Below are 23893 nucleotides of genomic sequence, written 5' to 3' on the forward strand. Positions count from 1 at the left end.
TTACTACATTAGATATATTCTTACAGCCTCTATATATAATGTTAGATGTTTTTGGATGTTTTTTAAAGCATTTTATAGGCGGAATAGAGCGAATCCCATTACCTCCATTGTTACACCTTGTACTAAAAGTGCAGTTCTTCTTTAATTAGTTCTTAAATAGAAAAGTTCATATATTGAAGCAAATTTCTCCACAATAAAACAATGTAAACATGAATAATGGGTTCCAGCCTTAATACAAGTCCATATTTTAGTGACAGTTTGTACACTTTAAACTCAATATAAAGTGATTTACAGTACTGTAAATCAGACGAACATAACAAGAAGGTGATGGATCAACTATTCCTTGATTAAAAAAGCCAAAACAACAAAAGTATGAACTGTCTTTATTTGTAGCCTCCCCGCCGACACGCACACACAGTGGTGCAAATTGATGCACTCACAGTTTTAAAACATAACACTCCTTAAAGGCCTACTGAAATGACATTTTCTTATTTAAACAGGGATAGCAGGTCCATTCTAGGTGTCATACTTGATCATTTCGCGATATTGCCATATTTTTGCTGAAAGGATTTCGTAGAGAACATCGACGATAAAGTTCGCAACTTTTGGTCGCAGATAAAAAAGCCTTGCCTGTACCGGAAGTAGCGTGACGTCACAGGTTGTGGAGCGCCTCACATCTGCACATTGTTTACAATCATGGCCATCAGCAGCGAGAGCGATTTGGACCGAGAAAGCGACGATTACCCCATTAATTTGAGCGAGGATGAAAGATTTGTGGATGAGGAAAGTGAGAGTGAAGGATTAGAGGGCAGTGGAAGCGATTCAGATAGGGAAGATGCTGTGAGAGGCGGGTGGAACCTGATATTTAACTGGGAATGACTAAAACAGTAAATAAACACAAGACATATATATACTCTATTAGCCACAACACAACCAGGCTTATATTTAATATGCCACAAATTAATCTGCATAACAAACTCCTCACCCTCCCGTCCATATAACCCACCAATACAACTCAAGCACCCGCACAACGCACTCAATCCCACAGCCCAAAGTACCGTTCACCTCCGTAAAGTTCATACAGCACATATATTTCCCCAAAGTTATGTACGTGACATGCACATAGCGGCACGCACGTACGGGCAATCGATCAAATGTTTGGAAGCCAAAGCTGCGTACTCACGGTAGCGCGTCTGCTATCCAACTCAAAGTCCTCCTGGTTGTGTTGCTGCAGCCGGCCGCTAATACACCGCTTCCCACCTACAGCTTTCTTCTTTGCTGTCTTCATTGTTCATTAAACAAATTGCAAAAGATTCACCAACACAGATGTCCAGAATACTGTGGAATTTTGCGATGAAAACAGACTACTTAATAGCTGGCCACAATGGTGTCCCAATATGTCCGCTACAATCTGTGACGTCACGCGCAAACGTCATCATACTGAGACGTTTTCAGCAGAATATTTCGCGTGGAATTTAAAATTGCACTTTACTAATCTAACCCGGCCGTATTGGCATGTGTTGCAATGTTAAGATTCCATCATTGATATATAAACTATCAGACTGCGTGGTCGGTAGTAGTGGGTTTCAGTAAGCCTTTAACTTTAACGCTACAATGATTAGGAACAAATAAATAAAATCCACTTTATCTTGTTGATAAAGGGGGCATGAGGGCAAGGCTGTCTCGACAACGCTGTGGATACTTCCTGAATGTTTAAAATCATACATCGCTTGTCCATTGTTGTAAAAAATTAAATTGTAAAAAGGCTAAAAAACACTTAAAAAACACAAAAAGTAGCATAGTAGCTGACAGTATCACTGTGCTGAATTAATGTACAGTGAGCACTGTAGATCGATCAGCCTGCTAACAATGGATGTGCTGCCGGGCACAAAATGCCTGCGCTGCAGACACAAAATGTGTGGCTGAAATGTTCATACAACGAGACAAGGTTCGTACACCAAAGCATACTTTTATTAGGCCTTTGGTTCGTATATTGAAAAGCTTGTACAATGAATGGCTCGTAAATCAAGGGTCCGGTGTACTACAATACTACACCCGTCATGTAGCTTCAGATAATGCTGTGGTCACAAAAATAACTCTTATTCCCTCGACTGTTTGTCGACGTCAAAAGAAGGGGAGAAAATACAAAGGATCTTATTTAGCTGCAATAATGAGAACAGCTGGACATATACGTCGGTAGGAAATCAAATACCTTCTAACTTTTCTTTTGAAATTTTGCACCTCTCGTTTTTTTTTTGTACACTATTAATAATTTAAGTGCATTTATAACCGCAAAACGTTGTATCAAGGAACGCTGTAAAACGAGAACCACGTCATATATTATAATTATGTCTAGTATGTGTACTTGTGCTGTTGAACTGTTAAAATATTTGATTAGATCAATCTCATCGTTGCTGTACATTAATGTTGAATGAATATCCTTAATTTCTAATTAATGGTGATTAATTTTGCATGAGCAAAGAGAGTCAAGACTGAGAGATTCGGCTGACCGTTTTTTTTGTACGGTACTCAAAATTAGCATTGATAGAGCCAACGTCTTTCTAATGGACTTAACCTGCCACTACCGGATCAAATGAACATTTGCATATGTGCTTTACTAACATTTCTTAGACAAACTGATATGTTGCCAGAGATGTTTCAAGGATTTTGAGTCATTCTGTACTGAACATGGGTTAATTGCGTTACAATACTTAATCAGAGTAACACCAATAAGTATGGATTGTTCCATATTTATGTGTTCATTTAGACAGCACTGCTATATTCCTAATATATTCCAAATATATTATTCATCAAGTTTAAAAATGTGTTTCGAACTGAAACCTATTTCATTAATTTAGAAGTTTTCCTGCTTTTCAGGATCAAAACAAGAGAGAGCGACCACACGGGAGCCAGGAAAAGGTGAGAAGTCAATTTAAGAAACGATCATGTCAAATTGTTGATTGATTTTTCCGACCAGGGTTTTATGCTGGAGATTGCGACAGTGATCATCAATGAGCGTGATTGACTGATACCAATACTGATCACAAGTATTAACTGTAATTTTTATAAATGTATTTATGGTGAGTGCTATTGAATGTTAACAATATCAACACACTATTTAAACTTGTTGCTTATTTTATTTTATTACACTTTTATTTCATACAAGTGTTTAAGCAAAACAAAGTCAATAGTACACAATAACTAAACTAAAGCAAAAACTGCTGTCTACTCATTTAAATCCTTTGGTTTTTGCCTTCAAAGTCTTCCTGTCTTCGGGGAATGATTCCCTGAGTTTGTAAACAAAAAAAGATATGAAAAAATTAAAATATCAATTTAATCACTTTGGTATTAATCATATAATGATGCAACCCTTGGTATTGACAACATTTATGAATCAATCCGCCCACCTTAAACGTGCTGTATACTGACACACCAACAATTGTTTTATGTTATCCTCTCTAGAATTTTTTCAATCTATTTGTTAATTTCTTGTTGATAACTGCTTACCTTCTGCTGTCACGCAGTTCCATCAACGCTTTTCAAAGTTTACTAAGCACTTATTTCTTGGTGTTGTTTAAAGCTTGCTTAGCAGTTTAGTAATAGCATGCATGCTACAGGCTTGCTCTCGTTGTGTAACATGTTTAGCTTCATCCTCCAGTGATAGTGCTACATGATAATGGTACTTAAGTGGGAACTGCACTTTTTTTTGCACTTTTTGGGGAATGTTGCCTATCATTCACAATCCTTATGTAAAACAAGATCACATATGTATTTTTTATGCATTCTAATTCTTAATATACGGAAAGTACAATGTGGCTTTAATGATGCTAATCTGAGTCATTACGTCATTGAGTCCATTGCGTCTGTTGCGCCCATTAAGCCCTCTTAAAACATTCAAAAACCATCAACAATACTTCATTTACATGTCGTAACCTGAATATTAACTAAGTATTAGCAATATTGTTATTATATATGCTAACGCAGAGGAACTACTTTTAGCGGCACGGAAAGATACAGCATTTGTTGGCCCATAGGGCGCACTGGATTATAAGGGGCATTATTCAGGTGTGTACTGTACATACAAAAGGGGTTATAAAGGGGTAATATAATGTTTTTTTTAATACATTTAAAACACTACCTTGTGGTCTACATAACATGTAATGGTAGTTATTTGGTCAAAATGTTGCATAGATTACTGAAAAGTTGTGTTATTTATGTGCCTCCACTTTTACTGTGTCTTCTCCCTGTCATCTTTGTTGTACCGGTGGTTTTTAGCGCTTTCATAGTGAGTCTACTGACAGATATATGTTAGAACTGTACACTACTTTGTATTAGAAAATGGCATCAGTGGAGGATGAATGCCCCACAACAAGAGGATAGAGAAAAAGAAGGAACTTATGGACTACAGCGCGGACTACAATGGCGGACACACAAACATTTTTGGGACTTAATCAGGTCCCAAATACACATCAGCAGGTACCATTAGGTAAGAAAAGTTGGTTTTGCATAATATTGCGAAACAAAACACTAGATAATATGTCTCATAATAGGCACCATTTCAGTATGTCCGACTACGGTAGCCGTAATGCTCCACGTTCCATCAAGCGGTGCGGCCTTATAGCTTACCAATGTCGTACTAAAACATGTTGACATATTTTTGAGCGTCTATATTCTATATTCTCAATGAAGCATCAACGATTTGGTGTTATTTGCTTACAGGTACTGTTTAGCGTCATTTATTAAACAGGCGTCAACCTGCAGTCCACACGTATCTTTTATGTGTGAATGCCAATCCACTGGTCACACTTATCATTACACCATGTACCAAATAAAATTGCTTCAAGGTCGGTGAGCACAACCAGAATTAATCAGAGGAAATTAAATGATTTTAAGTGCACTTATAGTCTGAAAAATATGGTAACTAGCTTATGCATACTGAGCCAGTGAGCTGCTGCATCGCCTTTGAGTTGGTAAAAGTTTGTGCTCGATTATACATCATACCTCTCACTTATATAGTAGAAGGTTGTTGCCATAAACCGTGAAGTTAGTCAACTTGACATTCAACTTAGACTTGAAGATGACAAGATTGACACGAAAGACGCAGTTTTTTCTTGTGTGAGCATTATGAGTAATTCTTCATCTAAATGGGAAGATGTAAACATCCCATCAGTCGGCATCCCAGTGAGAGCCAACATTATACAGTTAGTGATTGTTTTATTATGTTCATATTTTCTATTTCTTGCTTAGCCCCTAGCAATAGTGCTACTTGCTGGATCTGCTTATCACTCAGCTTCTAAAACTTGTAGCTCATCGTCCGTATATTTAGGCTAAAAAATATAAGGTTGTTGAACATAATTTGTCCCAAAGTAGTCGTTGTTGACTCTCATGATGTCTGCCATGAGTAGCAGTGTTGATGTTGAAGGAAATAGCGAACGTTGTGATACGTCTGTGAAATTAATGCTTTGTTGTATGCTTAAAATGACCCATATACGTAAATATTGCATGTTCTTAATAATGTGCCTGTTACCACATTACATATATACTTACAGTCTCTATATAAAATGTTGTTGGAGGTTTTTACAGCGGTTTTATTGACACAATGACCCCCATTACCTCTATTGTTAGCTGACTTTTGCTACCGTTTATTTACGCGTTAGAATATACATAAAAAATAAAATACATTTGGGCTTGTCTCACATAAAGATTGCAAATGATTGGCAAAATTAAAAAAGCGAAGTTTCCCTTGATGATACTAAGAAATGCAGTTTATAATGTATTGAAGGGGATTATTATTAGCTTGGAAGAGTGGCTCCACACTGACACATAATAAGCTGCTACCTGCTTTTTAGCCAAGGGTCTAAAAATAAATACAGTGTCACCAAGAAGGGATCAATGATTGTGCAATAAAAGGCCTTATTTGGCAATAGTGATCACATACTTTTACATGAAAATTGGCCGCTCGACATACACCTAACCCTATCCCTAACCTCCTGAGAACCGGTGTCCAATAAGAGAGTGATTTTTTTCCCAGAATTGGGTAACTCTGACAAAAGAAAATAGAGTGACAAAATAAAATAGACCCAAAACAAAATATCTACCGCAGAGGACCCTGTTTGTCAGGAGGATATGCTGGCGTCTCGGTGCACGTGTTGGCCTGTTTTGTGTGGCTCAGGTCGCCTGTTACGGCTTGTCACTATTTTGTCACTCTGACATAAAGCCTGCAGGCTGTTATAAAATGCATCTTTTACTGAGTGAAATGTTTTAAGATAAATGTGATGACGACTTCTTGTGTACACCACGAGGAGCTGCAGCGGCTTTCAAGAGCCGATGTGTTAAGCAACCATTTCAACGGCCTTAACGGATGAGTTATAAATACTTCTCTGATTGTATCACTTTGCATTTTCAGCTCCAACAGATACAAAGAAATGTTGACACGTTATTCATCACCCTTATTTAACTTTCAACATCTGCACTTCTCCAGCAACCACAGGTTTCCCCTCCAGCTCTCTTCCAAGATATGTTGCTCTCAATTTTTACGACTTGAAACAACAAACTGAAGTATTTGGAAAAATGTAGAATTTGGGAGTTTACAGTTGGTTACTGGATTTATTATGTGTTTATTATGGTTGCATGCATTATTATCATATTCTCTCTTGAGTCTCTGGATCTCAGATTGGTCATTGTATTTAGATCAAGCTGGAATGCACACTTTAAAACAGAGGTGCTGGGGGTTGGTTTTACTGGACTGGTAAAACTACGGCACGATAACTTAAAAATAAAGTCAACTTCAGATTGAACAAGCACATTCTGAAAGTGTACACATCATAATGTTGTTGGAGTTTTTTACACTTACATGTTGCGGTTAATAGTATTCTACCTTTATTTGTCATTATTTATACTTTCTGAATAAATGATGTGATAATGTTCACCAGTCAACTCATTGGTGTTAATGTTCAATCTATCAAGATAAAAAAATAATATCAAAATCAAATTACAGGATGCTATTTATGTAGTTTGCTCATTTTCCTTGACTGGTGCACTAACATCATGTGGTTTATTTGTTTTTACATATGTAGCATAATCTACAAAAATACAAAGAATAGCTATTGCGACATCTAGTAGACACATTTAGAACAGCAGTTTATTTCATTCAAAATGTTCAGCTCATTTTTATACTTGGCAAACTCATCGGCCCATGGGCCGTACGTTTGACACCCCTGCTTTAAAAGAAGAGGTGACATTGGTGTTTGTTTAATCAGCATGGTGTGAAAAAGTTGCATAAACTGTAAATATGTGTGGTGTGTAAACACTTAAAGGCCTACTGAAACCCACTACTACCGACCACGCAGTCTGATAGTTTATATATCAATGATGAAATCTTAACATTGCAACACATGCCAATACGGCCGGGTTAACTTATAAAATGCAATTTTAAATTTCCCGCTAAACTTCCGGTTGGAAACGTCTATGTATGATGACGTATGCGCGTGACGTCATAACGGCAACAGAAGTATTCGTACCCAATGTGTCACCATACAAACTGCTCTGTTTTCATCGAACAATTCCACAGTATTCTGGACATCTGTGTTGGTGAATCTTTTGCAAAGAAGAAAGTTGTAGGTGGGATCTGTGTATTAGCGGCTGGCTGTAGCAACACAACAAAGAGGACTTACTTGGATAGCAGACATCTGTGATCGGGTGAAGTCCTTCGTCGCGCCGTCGATCGCTGGAACGCAGGTGAGCACGGGTGTTGATGAGCAGATGAGGGCTGGCTGGCGTAGGTGGAGCGCTAATGTTTTTATCATAGCTCTGTGAGGTCCGGTTGCTAAGTTGCTAAGTTAGCTTCAGCGTCGTTAGCAACAGCATTGTTAAGCTTTGCCAGGCTGAGAGTTATTAACCGTGTAGTTACATGTCCATGGTTTAATAGTATTGTTGATCTTCTGTCTAACCTTCCAGTCAGGGATTTATTTATTTTGTTTCTATCTGCATTTGAGCCAGATGCTATCACGTTAGCTCAGTAGCTAAAGAGCTTCGCTGATGTATTGTCGTGGAGATAAAAGTCACTGTGAATGTCCATTTCGCGTTCTCGACTCTCATTTTCAAGAGGATATAATATCCGAGGTGGTTTAAAATACAAATCTGTGATCCCAATAGAAAAAGGAGAGTGTGTGGAATCCAATGAGACCTTGTACCTAAGTTACGGTCAGAGCGAAAAAAGATACACCCTGCACCGCCTCTCTAGTTTTTCACTCTAACGTTCTTCATCCACGAATCTTTCATCCTCGCTCAAATTAATGGGGTAATCGTCCCTTTCTCGGTCCGAATCTCTCTCGCTCCATTGTAAACAACGGGGAATTGTGAGGAATCCTTCCTCCTGTGACGTCACGCTACTTCCGGTATAGGCAAGGCTTTTTTTATCAGCGACCAAAAGTTGCGAACTTTATCGTCGTTGTTCTATACTGAATCCTTTCAGCAAAAATATGGCAATATCGCGAAATGATCAAGTATGACACAGAATGCATCTGCTATCCCCGTTTAAATAAAAAAAAATCATTTCAGTAGGCCTTTAAATAGCAGTAACTGCATCAATACTTTGATCCTGAAAAAGCCCATCAGCATCAAAATTATTGGATGATGTCTGTCGAGGCAATGAAGTGCCATTAAAACACAAAATGCTTTACCATAAAGCCTTCTGTGGTGCTTAACTTGACAGATTCATTCCCATGCTGGAAACACATGCAGCTGATGGCTGGCAATCAGCAGTAAATCTAACCACAAATAGCACAGGGGTTTCCTGGCAGATGCTAAAGGAGGTGTTGTAATAATGTAAAAGGCCGCAAAGTAAAGATGGATCATTAGTGGTTGGTCATAAATTCAAATCATAAACAGGATTTTTTTAGATGGCATTTCCATCCCTTAAGTGAGCGGGGTAAAAACACTACGTCTGAATATTTTCTTTCAACAAGAAGAGGAAGGGCAGCCTATTTATTGCAATGAAGAATGCATTGTTTAAAGAAAGAATTTGATCCTTGTTTATGGAGCCACTCGTTTGATTTGCACTAACAGAGTTTTGCTCTAGCAGAATGAGTGACCCACAGTGAGGTTAACCACACCTATGGCCTTGGCTTCACCCTCAGCGACTCCAAACGTCTGTCCTTGTCTCCCCTTTACCACAAATCAAACAAACAGTCACCAAACAAACACTGAGCTGGATTCGTCTCTGACTTCTTGGATGCTTTTGTCTCTTCCACCTTGACGCATGCTTGGAATAAGAAGGACATGCATCCCTAATAGCACACTGATCTCTGTTTGGTGAAGCCATAGGAGTACATGACCACTATCTTTCTAAACACTTTTTTAAAATCTGCATCCAACATACACACTCTTGTCTTTCACTTCTGTTTCTGCCTACATCCTTCTCGGCCGGGCAATGTGCAAATCTCACAGTTATGTGACTTGTGTGTCTAGTTTACTCTTGTAATTGTAGTCTCTTTGCAAATATTCTCCATTCTGAATGCAGATGAAACGGGCCTAGTGGTGGATCCACAACCACCTACAGATGAAGAAGGTGAGCCATCTACTATCTACTGAATCTATTGACCATACTTGTATAAGTGTCAACGAAAAGAAAAAAACATCACACATGAATGGAAATAGAAATACAGTGGTACTCAACTTATGAGTACCTCAAAGGTGCTGTTTGCAACTTCCTTACAGTAACATTTTTAGAAGCAAAAAAATATAATAAGCTTATGTTACCAACAATGGTTTAACAGAACCCAATTTGTTGACAATTAAAAATGTTAGATATTTTTCACAATGACAAAGTTTATGCAATAAAAATGTATTCGTATGTGATTGGTGTGTACAGCGGTCACTCAGTTGGTCTCATCAACACGTATGCGCAGGGAGCGTGTGCACACATACAAAAGCAGTCCAAGAGACGAACAATTTGCAGTCATGTTGTTGTTATGATAGATAATACAGTACAGGACAAAAGTTTGGACCCCCTTTCTCATTTCAATGCGTTTTATTTATTTTCATGACTATTTGCATTGCAGATTGTCACTGAAGGTATCAAAACTATGACACCTGTGAAGTGAAAACCATTTCAGGTGACTACCTCTTGAAGCTCATTGAGAGAATGCCAAGAGTGTGCAAAGCAGTAATCAGAGCAAAGGGTGGCTATTTTGAAAAAACTATAATATAAAACATGTTTTCAGTTATTTCACCTTTTTTTTGTTAAGTACATAACTCCACATGTGTTCATTCATAGTTTTGATGCCTTCAGTGACAATCTACAATGTAAATAGTCATGGAAATAAAGAAAACTCATTGAATGAGAAGGTGTGTCCAAACTTTTGGCCTGTACTGTACATTCAATGATAGCTAACGCTAGCTATCCAAATTGCTATTATAAGCTAACAACACTCAATGGTAATGCGCGTGCATGTGTTACATACGTATGTAATTACGTCATTAGCAAGGAGAAGCCGTGAGAGGGCAATGTAAAATACATTGGAAATGTAGCTCCATCTAGCCATCTGTGTAAATGTTGAAAACAGACCCTTTAACTTACAAGTATTTTTTTTATGCTTTAAATTGCGAGCATAATTTGAGTTACGAGCCTCCGAGGCGCTAAATGGCGTAGCAAATGCCACAATGAACGCCGCAAGGAAACTTCCGGTCTTACTTGCTAGCATTAGAATAGAATAGAATATATCTTTATTGTCATTGTACATAGTACAACGACATTGTAAACAAAACTAATTTAGTGCAAATTCATAATAACACATAAAAACATAAGAACATAGATAAAAATACATAAAAATACCAAGCACACAGCTCACATAATAATAACTTTGTTTTCTAACCATTGGAACCCAAACCTTTGGCATCGGTCCAGCTTCCACAGCCTTCCAGCTGACATCTCCTAGTGCAGAGGCTTGCTCCTGCGCCCACACCTTGGCTTAATGCACATGCCTGAAGCTGCTCTGGGTGTCCAGGGGGTCGGTCATCTCTACCACAACACTGATTGTGGGAGATAGTCTAACTAGGAACATCTGCTTTTTCAATACCATTTAGGAGCTTGGTCGTGGAACGCAATGTGCTCGTAGTTTGAGGTACCACTGTACTGGATAAACAACCTAATAAAATATAAATCGAAAAAGTCAATATTAATAATTTGTTTGTGTTGCTACCACCATCAATCTCAGTTGCCTTTATGTTATAGACTGTTACACTCTTTTTTGAGTAAACAGATGTGACAAGGAGTGAATATGAAACACAGCACTATACTGAATCCTTCTGAGAGCCAAAATCTTCCGCAGTGGATATTTCTTTTGAGTTACAAAAGAGCCCTTTTATGCATATCATCAAATGTCCACTGCAGAGGACGCTGGCTCTTGTGAGGATATATATTATAAGATCAATAGAAAAACAGTTTATATTACAAGATAGTATTTAAACCAGTGGTTCTTAACCTTGTTGGAGGTACCGAACCCCACCAGTTTCATATGCGCATTCACCGAACCCTTCTTTAGTGAAAAATAAAATGTATTTTTTTAAAAATTCAAGACAAAGTTGTATGTTTTTTTTTACTGGTGCACGAAATTAACCGTGCATGAACATCACCTTGTTCAAAGAACAAAACCAACACAGTGCATGAACTCACAACAAATTACACACATGCAAATCAGATGGAAAATTAGAGAGAACATCTTTTGGGGGGTAATCATAATACGCCGATAGGGAGAAGTTTTTATTTACACGATGAGTCAGGTGTGTCTTGACCTCCACGGCAGAGGCTCTGCCGAACCCCTGAGGCCAACTCACTGAACCCCTAGGGTTCGATCGAACCCAGGTTAAGAACCACTGATTTAAACTTTGAGACGATGTCATTAGTCTAATCTCTTAGCTTTTCTGTACTCAAAAAATTATTACTTGATCGGGTAGTCAGTAGTAGACCTGGATCGATAATTTGTGGGATATATTGTCCCACAAATTATTGCAGACAAACAATGTTATTGTCAACATTATTTGGAGACCAAATTAAGCACTAATGTAATCTTAATATGCGATAGTAATAATGCAAATTTAAACATTTTAAAACACAATAAACTTTTTTTTCTTACTTTGTAATTGTAAGGTCAATACATTATAACTATCTTAGGTAAGTAAACACAGATACAGATAATCTGGCTATTTTAATATCGGTTAGCAAAAATTGAACTTCAATAATTATTGAACTCCTTGAAGTGCCACTTTTTTCCCTACTTGGTGATTTGTTTTGTTGTTGTTTTGTTTGTTTGTTTGCATCACTTTCCAACAAATTTGGCATTTTGGCTTTGATGTCCTTGTTGATTATTTGGTTAGAAGCTGAAATAATACCACACAGGGACATTTGGATTTGAAATAATCTTTTTGCTACACATTTTTGTTACATTGCGGCACTTCTCTCTAGTGAGTCGCAACTAGCGACTCTGTCAGTGTATCCTGTGGGTAAGCTAGCGGTCACACCTCCGCCCACCGAGACAAAGATTGCGGATGGAAGACAAGAGGGTTCACTGCGCTCATTTAATTCCGCTTATTAAATGAACGTGGTAAATGCTTAGAGCGATGCACAGAGTGACCCCTCGTCCACCCTGATTGACAGCAACAGATGAAGAAAACAAACACAAAAGGACAAAGTAATGGATCGATGCCAACAAAGTTATCGAGTTCATTTTCATTTATCGTTCAATAATTTGAAGCGGCCCAGGCTTAGTGATTAGTGGGGAAAAAAAGGAAAATAATGCTGTTCTTATTGCTATCATCATTTTTGACACTTGAACTAGGGCTGGGTACCAAATTTGGTACTTTTACAGGTATGGAACAAATTCCATCGGTACCACCAAGTACGATTGATATAAAATCCAACAGGTACCAATTTTCGAAATCTGGGTTGCACATGACGTGACGTGCAGGTGTATTCATAGCAGATTGTCTCAATATACTGTAAATGTTGCAATTTTCCATGCAAACAAAGCAAGCATTTCTGATAGAAAGTGATCAGGAGTAAGGCCGCACTTTTCAAGCAGGCTCAACGCTAATTTATATTGAATATGCTATATCCTGTAGATGCGACTTACTAGCATTAGTGATTTTACATGGCGATGTCAACACCTCCAAAATTGGAAATCAAAACTACCGTAGAATGAAGATGCATGTTACAATCAAACAGCTGGTGTGCAATAAATACAATACTTACAGTATAAACATGCTCAAAAACAAGACTGGGCACATTCAACTTTTAAGACTACTTTCTGACTATTGCAACACATTTGGGACCAACGGAAATTAATACACTCAAATGAGAATCAGAAGTATAATAAAACAAGTTATAACAATTGGACAGGACAATTATCATTATTAGCTCAGTGCTTAATGTTCAGTAAAAAAGATGAATAATTATTAAACAAATTACCTTTAATACCCCAGAAACACACAAAAATGCAAATGAAAATTGATAGAGATGAGTACAGATGCGGATTCCAGGTATTAGAAATTGGTACCGTATTGATTAAAATGTGAAAGTTACCCATCCCTATCTTGAATACAACAGCATGTTATTAGTAGCAGAAGAACTATGTCTATCTATTATGTAACATTTGCAAACATGCACAAAGTTACATTGGAAGTCGTTGTCATCAGAAAAAAGTCATTTTTAGTATTATAATCCATGCTTCCACAACCTTTTTTCCACCAGGGACCGGTTTAATATATGCATTATTTTCACCGACCGACTTTCTACGTGTGGCAGATAAAAACATAAAAAGAATTAGCATGAAAGATTAGCCTTTGGCTACAATCTGGCACATTAACATTTTATATGTCCATTAATGTGCATTGTCCCATGTACTAGAACAAATGAGTTGTAATATACATCTATTAACAAGCTTATTGGTGTGTTTAGTGGGACAGGCCAAAGTTAAAAGTTAAAGTACCAATGATTGTCACACACACACTAGGTGAGGCGAAATTATCCTCTGCATTTGACCCATCACCCTTGATCACCCCCTGGGAGGTGAGGGGAGCAGTGAGCATCAGCGGTGGCCGCGCCCCGGAATCATTTTGGTGATTTAACCCCCCATTCCAACCCTTGATGCTGAGTGTCAAGCAGGGAGGTAATGGGTCCCATTTTTATAGTCTTTGGTATGACTCGGCTGCGGTTTGAACTCATGACCTACCAATCTCAGGGCGGACACTCTAACCACAAGACCACTAAAAATCGGAGAAAATGCGGTAGTTTATGAATTCATTAATGTTTCTGTGCGGCCCGGTAGCAAATGTGTCACGGACCTGTACCGGTCCCCGAACCGGTTGTCGGAAATCACTGTTATAATCTGAAGGCCTAATGACATTCACAGCCCTAGTCCATTGTTTACCTACACAATTTTTCCTTTTCCACCCTCAACTGTCAAATGCAGGGTTTTTTTTATGTAATTTGAGATGCGGCAACCGTGATGTGATGTGATGTGATATTTAAAGTTTGTGAGTTTTGGAACAACCACATTTGGCTTCAATGATATATGAGCGGGTTTTCATTTGATGCTAATAAAGCTGTCATGGTGATTTCTTTCAGACATCATTTCCCAGTACCCCACTCTGTGGACGGAGCAGGTCCGCAGCCGACAGAACAATAGAACCAGAGCACCATGTGAGTTTCCAAGAGTCCTCTTTTCTAAATGACAGCGATTTGGGTGTTTGAGAACTCATCTCAAAGCATTCTCTGTGTTTCCCTGATGACTTTTGAGAGCAATCATGGTTTGTGGCTGCTCTTCAGTACAGAACATCTTGATGTTGGAGTACATTGAGGATCTGAGTCTCTGTGGTTCTTTTTGTTGCAGATGATCTGTAATTATCAGCACATGGCACAAACACATGATCAATCCTATTCTTATGCATGTTGATCTCACCACACAGATCGATTACCTTATGGCTCTTTGGGGAAATATGTTTTGGATTGCATAAAACGTTGTTCTTTTACCCTCGAGCTAAAAAAGCCAGCATGCATGAGTGCATTTGTGCATGAATCCCATTATCATAATTTGGAAGCAATAAAAAAAAAAGCATGAAAAACACAGCAATAATGGTTTTTATTAACATCTGTTCTTCGGGGTATTGGAGTAGGGAAACAATGAAAACCGTCTCCAACAAAGAAAGTCCAACTAAAGGAACCGGAGCGAGGAGAGTATGTTAAGAAACGCAGGGAAGCATTTCATTCACTCTCTTTTTTGTGTCTAAAGACTTCTCATGAAAGTAAACAAAGAAAAAGGGATATCCCTAATCCTGAAGGAGCTTCCGATCCTTGAGGGAAGCAGCAAAAAGATCAGCTTGCATTAAATTAAATTCTAAAATCTCACACACACACACAAGACTAGATCCTGCTGAGGCTTTGCTAAAAAGCCCACCTTTTTCCTCCGGCCAGACAGATAAAACACAGAAGCATTGCATTTTCTTTGGGAATTGTGACCATGTAAACATAGAGAAGCCGCTTTACAGTACCCTGCAGTAGTGTGTTGATGTGCCTTAGCGTGTGAAGGTGAAGGCCCGATGGAAAAATGTTTTTATATGTGTCTTGTCTGTTTCTCTCACTGTCACATACATCCACAGAGTTTTTAAATATTTACTTAACTTGCAGCATAGGGTGCTGCGCTCATGTGTCTTTAGCCCATTAATGTCCGTAAACAGTGCCACAGGGGGGCTGATATAGCAGTCTACTCACCCTGTCTCTGGGTACTCATCCTCCACATCTTTTCATAGGATCTTACCACAATACTAGCATTTCAACTAAAAAGCTATGTAACATTAAGCTTTTATGGATAATTCAGGATTCAAACTGAAAGCTGTAGGTGGGATCGGTGTATTAGCGGCCGGCTGCAGCAACACAACCAGGAGGACTTTGACTTGGATAGCAGACGCGCTATCCGACGCTAGCCGCCGACCTAATCGATGATCGGGTGAAGTCGTTCGTCGCGCCGTCGATCGCTGGAACGCAGGTGAGCACGGATGTTGATGAGCAGATGAGGGCTGGCGTAGGTGGAGCGCTAATGTTTTTATCATAGCTCTGACGAGGTCCCGTAGCTAAGTTAGCTTCAATGGCGTCGTTAGCAACAGCATTGCTAGGCTTCGACAGGCGGCACAGCATTAACCGTGTAGTTACAGGTCCAGTGTTTGGTTCGGTGTCTCCTGATAGTAGTATTGTTGATCTTCTGTCTATCCTTCCAGTCAGGGGCTTATTTCTTTTGTTTCTATCTGCATTTAAGCACGATGCTTTCACGTTAGCTCTGTAGCTAAAGTGCTTCACCAATGTATTGTCGTGGAGATAAAAGTCACTGTGAATGTCCATTTCGCGTTCTCGACTCTCATTTTCAAGAGGATATAGTATCCGAGGTGCTTTAAAACACAAATCCGTGATCCACAATAGAAAAAGGAGAAAGTGTGGAATCCAATGAGCCCTTGTACCTAAGTTACGGTCAGAGCGAAAAAAGATACGTCCTGCACTGCACTCTAGTCCTTCACTCTCACGTTCCTCATCCACAAATCTTTCATCCTCGCTCAAATTAATGGGGTAATCGTCGCTTTCTCGGTCCGAATCGCTCTCGCTGCTGGTGCAAACAATGGGGAAATGTGAGGAGCCCTTCAACCTGTGACGTCACGCTACTTCCGGTACAGGCAAGGCTTTTTTTATCAGCGACCAAAAGTTGCGAACTTTATCGTGGATGTTCTCTACTAAATCCTTTCTGCAAAAATATGGGAATATCGCGAAATGATCAAGTATGACACATAGAATGGATCTGCTATCCCCGTTTAAATAAAGTAGGCCTTTAAAATGTTTGTGCTAACTAACACAGTTATGCGCAGATAGCTTCAAAAACAGACACTACAAGGAAAATCCTCTGTTCTATGTACGTAGGTCAACATATTTGGACTATCATAAATAAAAAACGATACACATTGTCTATTCAGCAATATCAATTTATATTTGTATACTGCTGCATGACAAAAGGGACTGATTAAAAAAAATTCAAATAATTAATTTTGGTGTCTGCTTTTTTTCGGCAATACATTTTTAACATATCTCCTATTCGAAAAGCCCTTATTACAACATGCATTTTCATGCATTTCTCGATCATTGCAGACACATCATCACACCGGACCTGAAAAATAAGTTTTGTTCGCACTTTTACAGTTTGTTGGCCAGAAAAGGTGGTGTGCAGGGCTGGTTTTTGCTATGTGCAATGTGGACAACCGTCCAGGGCTCAATCTATGCGAGGGCACAAAAGAAACCATGCCGGTTTTCTAGACTGTTACGTAAAAAAGGAAAAAAAAAAAAGTCTGTGCAGTCATCTACGTGACTCACGCGACTCCAGTTGACTGACCAGCGTATCAGTGAAGCTTATTAAAACGTACTGATGTCCACGATATCACAAAAGCGTTTTTCTGGACATGCCATCATCAGCATCAATCGTACAGTTGCACAACAACTTTTGTATGACAATGTAACTGTTGATTTTGCATCAAAGAAGACTGTAAAAGTCAAGTTTTAGATTGGACGTTTTAGGGTGCTGTGGGGAACGGTTCGCCCAGAGCGTAAAACTATCCAGTACTGCCTCAGGTGGTGTGTGCTGCATATTCCACTACATAACAAAACAGCACAGGTTGGACCATTGAAGCATACAATGATGGAGAGAAATGAGTGTCTCCTTTGGCACAAATGATAGTACATGCAAAAACCTCATTTGAATAGGTTGGTCTGCATCTCTTTTGCACTTGTCATCAATTTATATTATAATATATTATATATATATATATGTGTGTATTTATTGTAACTATCAAACACCTCCAAATGCCTCTGTATTCTCCCTTCCCAGCCTCATCCTGTGACCAAGAACAACAGTCTGCTCAAGAGGAAGCAAGGCAGCACAAGAACGATGCTGTATTTGTTCCCGACTGTGCCCAAGGTGGACTGTACAAGCCAGTCCAGTGCCACCCCTCCACCGGCTACTGTTGGTGTGTCCTGGTAGACACAGGACGACCTATACCTGGCACCTCCACCAGGTAGGGCAGACTACCTCGATCATAAACTGAATGTAGCTCATGTTGGGTTTACTTTGATTTCCAAATACTGCCTTGTTCTGAGCGGAAAACATACAATAATCCTTTCATCAGATTAGTGATCATTCGCCAACCGACTACTTGACCCAGCTAGAGTCATTTTCTGAATACAAATGCAGACATATACCATGGAACCTCCAAAGTCAAATGTCCCAGAAATTGTATGATTGTAGCTCCAACCAGAGAGTTATGAAAATAAATACCTCAAATGTTTAACAAATTCTAAGCCATCATTATGCATACAAATGTGTTTTTTTCGGTACCAATGATGTCAAAGAGGAAAAGTATGACAATTACTATACAACCATTAATTAAACAGTGCTGTACAATATGAAGAATACAAAACTGAAATTATAGCTATATAATAAAATAACTGAAACCATAAAAGACTACAAAGACAATAACTTTTTGGCCCATTGGCACTGTCCATTACTCTTCTTTATATGTCTGCCAAGAATCTCTATAGATGGGGGTTAGTATCAATCAATCATCATCAATGTTTACTTTGATGAATCACGAGTGTCTCAAAGGGCTGCACAAGCCACAACGACATCCTCGGCTCAGATCCCACATCAGGTAGTACATGTGTGACTCACAATATGAAGGTCCTTGGTTCGATCCCTGGGCTCGGTGTCTTTCTATGTGGAGTCTGCATGTTCTCCCTGTGACTGCATGGGTTCCCTGAAGGTACTCCAGCTTCCTCCTACCTCCAAAGACATGCACCTGGGGATTGCTTGATTGGCAACACTAAATTGACCCTAGTGTGTGAATGTGAGTGTGAATGTTGTCTATCTATTTTTTTGGCCCTGCGATGACCCCAAGAGGGACAAGCGGTAAAAAATGGATGGATGGATGTTCAAGTTGCCACAGTTAAGATTGTTTGTAACGTAAATAAAGATTTATTAAGCCACCTTTGCATAACTTCCTATTAGCAAATGTATTATTTTATTTGACCCAACTTGGAAGTCAACCAGTTTCACTGCACAGATTGTGTTACATTTGTGAGGTTCCACAGTGCTGTACTATTGTATTTGTGAGATATAAAGCAACATCAAGCAAGAACGAGCTAGAACGGCACTCGGTTTGAGTGCAGATATCTAGACATTAAATACCAAACTTCTAGCAAAAAAGTGATAATCTGTGGGGAGGTTTTGTCCATGTGGACAAGCCAGTCAGACTATACAAAGTTTTACTCTGACTGCAGTCGATGGTTCAATAATGGCATTATGGATTAAATTAGATTAGATAAAACTTTATTGCTCCTTGGTGTGTGTCCTAAGGGAAATTACGGTTCCAATAGCAGGAATGTCATATATAAGAAATAAGATAGTGGCAATAAAAGAAGGATAACAATGGCCCGTCACAAATGCACTTTAACATTTTTATCCTGGAGCAATGACAAAATGCCGTTTTAACTGACTGTTAAAAAATTCATATTTTTCCAGCCCTGACTAATTTCTAATAGGCTATTCCTTAGTTCGTTTTGAGGTGCAATGTTTTTGCTTATTCGGCTGACTGCGTTGCGGAAAGTTACTCAAAGCAAGTCATTACAGTCTATTGCATGTTACATGTAGCGTTCTCATCTTTAAGACACCCACACAGCTAAACGAGAACTCAGCCCTTTGTGTTTTGGAGGTTATAGAGCGCACCCAAATATAAGCCGCACCCAAATATAAGCCGCACCCTCCTAATTTTTGGACAGACTTGATCTTGTATATACTCGATATTGACCACAGGTGTACACATTAAAATAATAAATATTTACACAGGCACTTGTGTTCATTCACAAATTTAACAAAAAAATCTGTGCCTGTAACCAGACATATAGAAGCTTACTGTTAAGCGGTCTTTGTCCTTCTCCTCCTCCTGCACGCTGAAACCGCTGAAGTCGTCTTCTTCGGTCCGTTAGTGGTAGTAGTTTCGGTTCCATGCAGTGGCTCTTTTTCTTTTTTACACGGCTGGGTCAATCTTCTTTGGCTTTGGGGCTGTGTCTTGTGCATTCCGTCGTGTCTTCCCTTTGATAAGGATGAGTGCATAACGCGCTAAATGGCTGACTGAATGATTGTGTGAGTGCGCTTGATTTAATGAGAACAATTTAATTGGTCCACCGTGACCTTTCTGTCAAATTTTTGGGCCTAATATAAAAAGGCTAAATTTATTGGCGGCATGGGAATCTTGTAAACTCTGAAAAATCCATAAACTATCTGCAGCATTGTACAAAGCGAAGGATTCAAGGCATGAGAAAATAGATAGCGTCTAATAGTCCAGAAGTTATAGTACATTCGAGCTAGGGCATGTTAACTGGAACTTCACAGAGAAGACTGAAAGGAATCTGACTGATATGTAAACCAAGTTTTCCTGGTAAGCGACAAGTCAAGGGTCAGGGTGGCTGTGTGGTGTACTGGTACGACTGGTACTGGTACACAGGCTTGCTATCAGAATGACAAGGATCCAGGCATAGTGCCAGCGAGTACATTAGCGCACACATAGAATTGTGGATTTTCCCCTTTCTCTTGACTTGTCCCAGACCAACTTTTGGCCCCCTTGTAGAGGAGCAAGAGAGGGGCTCTGGCTCTCCAAGGGAAGCTTTTAAAGCTTTTTTGTGTCCCACGCTCCCTGTCTCCCTCTAAATTTCTCTCTGTGACCCCTACTGTCTTCATATCACTCCCATCAAGTTAGATGTGTGTAAATTCTGTCTTTGGTCAATCACATGACATTGACCTAAACTATTTCCTGTGTTTAAGGTATGAGCAGCCAAAATGTGACGGCAACGCCAGGGCCCACCCAACCAAACCAAAGGACCACTACAAAAGTCGGCATCTTCAAGGTATGTCTTAAAGGCTGATGGTTTCTTTTTTTCTTCTCTGCTTAGACCACATGGGGAAGTTCCTCAGGAGTTGGCCTCCAACCGCTGCCACCCTTCCAATTTTGTGATAACAATAGACGTGTGTGTTTGCTGATATCATTAGCAGTGTTGGTCAAGGAAACACTTGATAAAGGCTTGAGCATTGCCAGATACTGGCCCCTTCATTGTCAGTTAGCCAGGAGACAGAGACGGATCGGGGAGGGGATTCATCTCCAACTGACATGGGAGATGGAGGATAGTGGGATGAAGAAAGATAGGCGATGAGGAGAAGCAGCAGGGGAGAGAGGTGGAGGTAATGGATAGTGGGATGTCAGAGACAGGCACTGACAGATAGCTTGGAAAGAGCTTAGATAACTCATTTGAAGTTGAGAGGATTTTTAGGGAGTGTTCTCATGGAGGTTGAAAAAACAAGCAAAATAGATTATTGAGTACAAAAGATTTGCTTATTATCAATGGACAATATTATTAGAGGCCAGGGTATTGACTGCAATCCCATACATCAGTGGTCCCCAACCACACACCAAAATAATTTTAAAAAAACATTTTATTTATTTATATTTTTTATTAAATCAACATAAAAAACACAAGATACACTTACAATTAGTGCACCAACCCAAAAAACCTCCCTCCCCCATTTACACTCATTCACACTCATTCGCACAAAAGGGTTGCTTCTTTCTGTTATTAATATTTCTGGTTCCTACATTATATATCAATATAGATCAATACAGTCTGCAGGGATACAGTCCGTAAGCACACATGATTGTATTTCTTTCTGACAAAAAAATAAAAAAATAAATAAAAATAAAATAACCCTGGGACAAATTTTCAAGCGTTGACCGGTCCGCAGCTACAAAAAGGTTGGGGACCAGTGCCATACATTCATTTATTGACTGTCTGCCAATGCAGCATGTTGTAAAATAGGTGTCAATATGCATGGTAACATTGCGTCTTAACACACATCATATAGTACCCACCTAGTCTGCCAGAGAATAAGTAGACTGAGCAGGAGAGATTTGTGTCAGCAACTTAGCCACTTTGTCAGTATATTTAGTTAGTGTTCTGACTTCTCTCGATATTCTTTCTCGATATTCTTTTTTTTTTTAAAGAGATATTAGCGGCATATCTAGTGAAGAGACTTTTGGAGACTCTGACATAAAAACACATGTTGCTCTTCCCACTGAGTACTTGGTGCTGCTGCGGGCTCCTCCCCCATCTAGACCATCGTGGTTGGGACCTTGCATGGCAACTCCCACCATCAGTTTGTGAATATGCGTGTAAATGGGTGAATCAGGAAATAGTGTCAAAGCGCTTTGTGTACCTTGAAGGTAGAAAAACGCTATACAAGTATAACCCATTTGCTATTTATATTTACCCTAGATTGTCAAGATATCTGTGGTTAGGGGGCGTGATCAAAATGACATGATCACATTATTTGCTATGACGCATATATTATATATATATATATATATATATATATATATATATATATATATATATATATATATATATATATATATATATATATATATATATATATATATATATTTTTTATATATATATATATATATATATATATATATATATATATATATATATATATATATATATATATATATATATATATATATATATTTTATATATATATATATATATATATATATATATATATATATATATATATATATATATATATATATATATATATATATATATATATATATATATATATATATATATATATATATATATATATATAAGGGCTATGAATCTTTGGGCACCACATGATTCGATTCGATTTGATTCTTGGGGGTAATTATTCGATTCAGAATCGATTCTCGTTTCAAAATCAATACTTTTTTCTTAACATTGGGTTCCAGTTCTATAGTTAACTATATTCTTCCATATAACAGACAAACAGCTATGATACATTTTTGTATTACTTAAAAGAAAACTGGTTTTGTTTAGAAAAATGCTACCTAAGCATTTAATAAAGTCAATACAAATAAGGCAACAAACATATCCAACACTACTCTTTTCCAAAGTGAATCTGTACAGCAGATATGGGCAGCCACATCCACAATATGATTTGCCTGAGTGACATAAAAAGCTATCCTTGTGTACAAGTCTTTTCATGGTAAAAAAAACAAACAAACATCAGTAGAAGAGGACACAAAATAGAATATGAGCAGCTTACCTTCTTTTACTCTCGTTTTCTGCTCTTCTTTCTCCGTTTTTCCGCAGGTTCTGACTCAGTCGTTTTCCCCTCGATGGTGCTCCTGATTTTCAGGATTGCATTTGACCTGAATCTTTTCAATGTTTCCCATCCAAAACTCTTCTGCTTCCAAGATACAATCATTAAAAAAATTATCCTCGCAAATTACACTCTTCTCACTTGGTTCGTCCCATCTCGCGCGCATCAATTTGACAGGACAAGTCCATACTTATCTCATATTCCCATCATTTGAAAATGTATGCAGGCTGACTCCTTTTTAAGTATTAGTTCTACAACCTGCAACAATCCATCTGGCAGACATATTTGATTATTCCTTCAAATACTGAGAGAAAATAACATAATTCGGGATGAAGATGCCACCAAAACACATACCACCCAATATGAAATAGCCACTGGTCTTTTTTGGATGACGTCAGCAGGATCGGGGCTAAAATCGGGCGTGAAAACTTTCACTTAAAAAACAAGCCTAAAATCACTGCTGTGCCTATTTTGGGGGTAATTTTACTTGGGGACATAATTTTTAGGTCCAGAACAATAAAATAAGTTGCTAGCATTCGAGGGGAATTTTAACTGCAATGGTCTTTTGGTGGTTTGCCTTATATTAAATGGACATCAAAACAATTTTTTCTAAT

General features: G+C 38.5%; 1 protein-coding gene across 1 annotated transcript in view; it reads left to right on the plus strand.

The window, feature by feature from the left end:
• LOC133657379 (SPARC-related modular calcium-binding protein 2-like) overlaps positions 1-23893 on the plus strand; it is a 91349-nt gene that overhangs the window by 45834 nt on the left and 21622 nt on the right. The window contains exons 5-9 of the mRNA XM_062058650.1: positions 2878-2919; positions 9521-9568; positions 14624-14698; positions 17916-18102; positions 20904-20986. Coding sequence (XP_061914634.1) covers positions 2878-2919; positions 9521-9568; positions 14624-14698; positions 17916-18102; positions 20904-20986 — 435 coding nt within the window. The remainder of the gene's footprint in view (positions 1-2877; positions 2920-9520; positions 9569-14623; positions 14699-17915; positions 18103-20903; positions 20987-23893) is intronic.

The sequence above is a fragment of the Entelurus aequoreus genome, linkage group LG09 (assembly GCF_033978785.1).
Source record: "Entelurus aequoreus isolate RoL-2023_Sb linkage group LG09, RoL_Eaeq_v1.1, whole genome shotgun sequence".
Classification (NCBI taxonomy): Eukaryota; Metazoa; Chordata; class Actinopteri; order Syngnathiformes; family Syngnathidae; genus Entelurus; species Entelurus aequoreus.